Consider the following 5622-nt stretch of genomic DNA (forward strand, 5'->3'; position numbering starts at 1 on the left):
TGGGCACAGTGGGAGTTCCCAGGTTGAAGGGAATCTTTGGAAAGATTTTGCTCTCAGCTCAGAATTTAAACCCAAACCTGCGATTTCGGAGACTCCATAGTTAATTTCCAGTGGTTATTGAAGGGGCCAGGTGTCAGTGGCTCGACGGGTGGAAATGAAACATAGACAGGAGATGCAAGGGGCTCATTTTCCTGATCCAAATCCACTGCCCAAGACAGCCATCTTCTGAAAAACAACAAAGATTAAATTTTAAAATGTTTTTAGGCAGCAAGAAAAATGAAAAATAGATCACATTTTAGTGGTTTAGGGAGTTCAAAGGGCAAAGACATTTCCATAGTGGTATAATTATGAATTTATTTTGACACTGTTTTTTAAATTAGTATTGCATAGTGAAAAAATCGTAATTTTTTGTATTCTTTTTAGCACTGTGCAGTATAAATATTGACATTTTAAACATTTTCACAAAGTATAAAATACCCACACAATATTTAATGCTTTAAGGGAGAAGATATTTAATGATGCTCTTTTGCATAGTTAACCTCTGCCCTTTGCATTCATAAATATTCATTTCCTCTCAGTCTTCTGCAGGTTTGCCATCCCAGGGCTAACGTTTATAAAATCGGTGTTCGGTAATTAGGGGCCAGATGATGTGCTGGTGGGTACTACGTGGGGAGGACAGGCAACCGAAGATGGGAAATGGTGCCTCTCCTCTGAGCAAATCCCACTCATCAGAAGTCAGGATGGCTTAGGAAAGCGGGGTGTGTTTCACCCGGATCAGAAGGGGGCACCAAAGTCCCTAAGCACCCGTGTGACCCATCAGGTGTGCATGTTTTTCAAGCATCAGTCATGTTTGTATAACAACGCACAACCTCTCCCCATCTGCTCAGGCTGCCATGACCGACCATCCCAGACGGGGCGGCTTAACCACAGAGCTTCATTGGTTCGCAGCCCCAGAGGCTGGAAGTCCAAGATCACAGTGTTTGCAGGTGTGGTTTCTCCTCGGTGAGCAGACGCCCCTCCCGTTGGCTCCTCACACGGTCTTCCCTCTGCCCGTGCGTGTCCGGAGGCTCTTGTGTGGACAGACAAGGACTTCTTACAAGGACACCCACTGGACTGGACGGTGGCCCACCCTACGAGCCTCCTTTTAACAGAAGCACCTCCTCAAGGCTCTGTCTCCAAATACGACATGGGGGCAAGGGCTTCAACAAATGACATTGGACACAGAGCAGCCTGCAACACACCTCACAAAAAAAAAAACTTTTTCCCCCAAAGTTACGTGGAGTCATTTAACTCCAGGGGCAGACACTGAACAGATCTTATTATCCCGACTTTCAGATGAGGAAACAGATCAGAGAGATGCTGGCGGCTCTGAGGGAACTCCAGAGCTCTGACTTCACATGTCAATACCCCTAGTCAGCAGCCCTGTGGAAGGTTCCGTCGGCTGTGAGGGCTGGGCCACAGGGTCTGTGCACACCAGGAGGAGCTCCAGCACTGGCCCTCGCCGCCCCACCCCTCACCCCCAGAAGAAGGCATTATGGCTCTGAGATATTTGATTTTAAGGAAAATGCTGCATTTATTCATGATGAAGTCATGCCCCTGCTTTTCATTAAGAAATTTTCCTTTTGCTTCTTGCCCTTTCCGTTTCTAAATTAGTTGGAAGAATCAAGTAAAAAGGATGTAACAGAAAAATGGTGAAGGAAAGAGAGCCACTAGAAGCTGCCGTATCTCTCTCTCCTCAGTGGGATAAATTGTGCTCACTGACGCTGGCTATGTTTTATGTTGCCAATAGATAGAACAAATGAGCTTTGCTTTTTGCAACTGTTTGATACTCCTATTTGTTTAGCTATGGCAAGGAGGATTTTTTTTTTTTATTAAATAGATCTAATTTTTTAAATTCTTTATCTCCAACATTTTTTTCTGCCTCATGTGTGCCTGCCCTGCCATTAGTCATCGTCTATATACACTTTATTTTTCCAACAAGATGCTATATATCACTTGGCCCCAGCAAACTTCTTTCTGTGCTTGAAGGGAAAAGAAATTGAATGTGTGTGTGAGGAAGGGGGGTGGGCCAGGGAGAGGGGGAGGGGAGAGAGGATGGAGAACAAAGGTGGGAGGGACGGAGGGAGGAGGGAGGAGAGAGTTCTAGAATCCATACCCTCGTTGCAAAAGCCAGCTGACCCAGTCACAATATGTAAGGTCAGTATCTGTTTGAGTAACTCTAAGTAGAAGCCCTCTGTGACAGAGGGTCAGATCGTTGGCTTCAAGGGACACGCGAGCAGTCAACACTTTAAAATTTGTTCTCGCTTCTGAATGTTTCTATGAATTGGTCAAGTTTCCATTCCACACAGCGAACTTCTTCCACTCGCATAATTCCTCACTAAGCAGATGCAGAATCAAAATATGCTAAACAAGATTGTCTTTATTTAGAGGACACATTTCCGTACATATTTACCCAGACTGCAGACTTCATGCAGGTTCCAGCTCAGCATGGGCTACGCAGAGTTGGGTGAGTCGTGACTGACACCAGGGCACTAAGCTGCGTTTGTGAGCGTCACTCTGGCTGGGGTCTGTAAGCCCAGCTATTTCAAGAAATCCTTTGGTAATAATGTAGCGATCAGGCTTTGAACCTGAGTTGGGGAAATAGTTGGGAACATATTTAATGAATATTGAAGATTAAGAAGCCTTTGCTAGTGATGTCTGTACTAAGAGAAAGAAGCAACAAAATGTTTGTTTTACTAAATGGAAAGCTATTGTAGACACACACCGCAAACACACACCAGAAACGTACCACACACACACAGCATAGATACACACTACATACACACATGCCACACACACATACATAAAACACGTACACCCACACTCAACATATACATACAACACGTACCACATACAACACGTACCTAAAACACACAGATACCACACACATAACCATACCCATGAAACAAAAACAAAAACATACACAAAAAACAAAAACATACACACATATGCACACACCACAAAGTACACAAACACGTAACTCATATACATCACACCACACACACACACACACACACACATTCTTTGGAAAGGTACAGGAAATGAAAGAAATGAGCAAAGACTCGGCTTTAAACTTTCATCCAAAAGTGAAAGTCGCCAAGCTCCCTCAAAGTTGACCATTGAGAGTTGAACTGTTCCACAGCCCACAATGCTTTGTTTCAGAAAAGAATTTATTCACCAGTAATTACCACAAATTATACAGAAGAAAAAGAAATGACTGTAATTTTGATCAAAAACATATCTTATCCTTTTTAAACAAAACATACATTCTGTGGTACAGAACAAGATGAAATCTAGGGAGGCTCTTTCCCTCTGCTGACTTTAAAAGATAAATGGCTTTTGTGATGGTAAATTTTTCCTTATGAGAGCATAACAGTGTCTCAGTGTACATAAATGCTACTTCTGCTTTCTGTACGTCTTGTAGAAAATACTACAAGACACTCTCCTTTCCTCAGGAACTCAGATGTTTCCATGCTTTGCCCCAGGTGGGGACAAAAGCAAGCTTTGGAGAAGTTACCACAGAGACATTTATCCTAACAGGGAGAGCTGAGGAGACGATTGGGATGCACATTCAAATGCTCCAAGGTTTTCAAAGATGATGGCACCTCTGCAAAAGTGGACCACAGACCTGTCCCCTGTCGTCGTCCAGAAGCTGAACAGCGCACATTAGAAATGATCACGCGAAGAGAAGATGCCCTTCTTCATGCTTGCCCTGGTATAAGCCTCACCAGAGGACCGTGCGGGAGGCTGTGGGGAAGCAATCAGACGCATTCCAGCTTCAAACCAGCAGCTGGGTGGGTGGTGACGTGGGTGTCACCAATGGGTCTGTGTCGTTCAGGTCTACGGAAAAGATTGTTCTACAGCTCACTCAAGGTCAAGGCCTCTATCTCCCCCCGAGCAGAAGCAGCCCCAGACCATGAGGTGAAATGATCATTATCACTCCTCATTCAGACAGAGGGCATGGGGGGACTTGAGCTGCCCCCAGGTCTACTGCGTGGTGCCCACGGCAGCGGTGCAGGGGATGGCAGGTGAGGGCGGGGCGCCCTGCCACGGACATTTGTTAGAATTCTTCACCAGTCCCTCAGTCAGTCAGAAATGTCCACAAACTGTATTTGCTGAGTTCTCGGATATACATTAAAATTCCATCCTACTCTTGGAAAAGTCTCCCAAGCTTACGTGTGTGTGTGTGTGTGTGTGTGTGTGTGTGTGTGACAATGGGATAGGGGGAGGGTGTTGGGGTTGTCTATAGGGATGGAGATCCCAAGTATTACCAGAAGTGCGAGGAGGATTTCAGTATGGGCACCCCAAACTGGATCAGGTTTGAGGGAGGAGAAACTCTCAGACTATTATTCTTCTTTTTGCTCCAGGAAGGGCTGGCTGAGATGCTAACCAGGGACAGCATGTATGGGACAACATGAACTCCCCTCTCCTGCCAGGACCTTTGGCTTGTCCTCACCCTCTTCAATGTATCCCCCACTCAGCACAAAACCTTTTAAATCTCTTGAATGGATGAATGGATGGATGAATTAGGTAGCTAGGACAGATAGGTAGACAAGATGATGACAGATAGATAATGGATGATGATGATGATAGACAGACACGTAGACATCCTGGGTCCTGCTTACCTCCCGTTTCACTGACCTAAACTCAACCCCTGCCTGGCTCTCCACTGTAAAACCAAAAAGTCCTTTATCCCTTAGAGGAAGGTCTATTATGTGTAAGATGACAATCAGATCTGAGAATCTACCTTTTTAGTGAGTTTCTCACTAGCTAAGGACATTTCTTTATGCTCTTTTCCTGAAGAATAAAAACAGTTCCATCTCTGGAACATTAATTAACCCACAAAACTAACTCCCTGGCCTTTATTATCTTAAGTTATTAGATGCAGATAAGACAGAGTTTTAGTTACTAAGATACAGGCTACCTCGTCTCTCTGCTGGCCTCATTACGCAGGGCGCAGCTCTCCAGGAAGATTTAGAAGGTAATTATACCGCCTCTATTTAAAACGTGAGCTACCTTTAAACAGTATCTAACCTTTGTCACAAATAAGCCATTAGTTGCCCCCAAATGTTTTCTAGGATCTGTACCAACAGAAGAAGCTAATTAGCCCTTTATTCTGTTTCATGTATGCTCTTAAATATTCATATACAGCATGTATGGTTGGATGTGGACTTATGTGTGTGCCTGGGAAGGAAATGGACAGAGACGAGGACAGACAGACCAATAACATCCCTATGGCATATAAAATTATGAGTTTCACTGGGTTTTTCTTAAAACAGACCTTAGCATATGCGAAAATACAACTCATTGGAGGTCCGTCTGTGGGCATATAAAATAATCCCCACACATATTTGGCTCTGCCCAACGGTGGGATTTGACCAAAGGTCACGTAAGTGCACTGCAAATGGGTCACAGTCTCTGTCTTTATTTCCAAGACCAAAGTCTGAGCCCTGGATTTGAAGTTAAACCGCAAGAATAGGCCAGGCTGGTTTGCCTGTGATTAGCCCTTCTGACAGCTGTGCCATGGTATCCCGTGGGGGGTTAACCCGCATATCCCCATGGCTAAGGAGGTGGAGTATCTTT

The 5622-nt window shown here is 44.6% G+C and overlaps 1 protein-coding gene across 1 annotated transcript; it reads left to right on the forward strand.

Moving 5' to 3' along the window:
* The first annotated feature begins 2484 nt into the window (after positions 1-2484).
* On the forward strand, positions 2485-4486 carry LOC309860816 (uncharacterized protein). Its single transcript, XM_082723261.1, has 4 exons — positions 2485-2506; positions 3584-3754; positions 3878-3960; positions 4407-4486. The coding sequence occupies exons 1-4, from the start codon at positions 2488-2490 to the stop codon at positions 4455-4457; spliced, it is 324 nt and encodes a 107-aa protein (XP_082579387.1). The 5' UTR covers positions 2485-2487; the 3' UTR covers positions 4458-4486.
* The last annotated feature ends 1136 nt before the right edge of the window (positions 4487-5622 follow it).

Source organism: Mustela nivalis (genome assembly GCF_964662115.1).
Source record: "Mustela nivalis genome assembly, chromosome: 3".
Taxonomy (NCBI): Eukaryota; Metazoa; Chordata; class Mammalia; order Carnivora; family Mustelidae; genus Mustela; species Mustela nivalis.

What these genes read in the sequence shown, in the direction of transcription:
- LOC309860816 (XM_082723261.1), top strand. An exon ending in CCTTCTTCATGCTTGCCCTG is followed by an intron (nt 3,755 to 3,877) that starts GTATAAGCCTCA and finishes TGTGTCGTTCAG; the next exon opens with GTCTACGGAAAAGATTGTTC. An exon ending in AAGCAGCCCCAGACCATGAG is followed by an intron (nt 3,961 to 4,406) that starts GTGAAATGATCA and finishes TTTTTGCTCCAG; the next exon opens with GAAGGGCTGGCTGAGATGCT.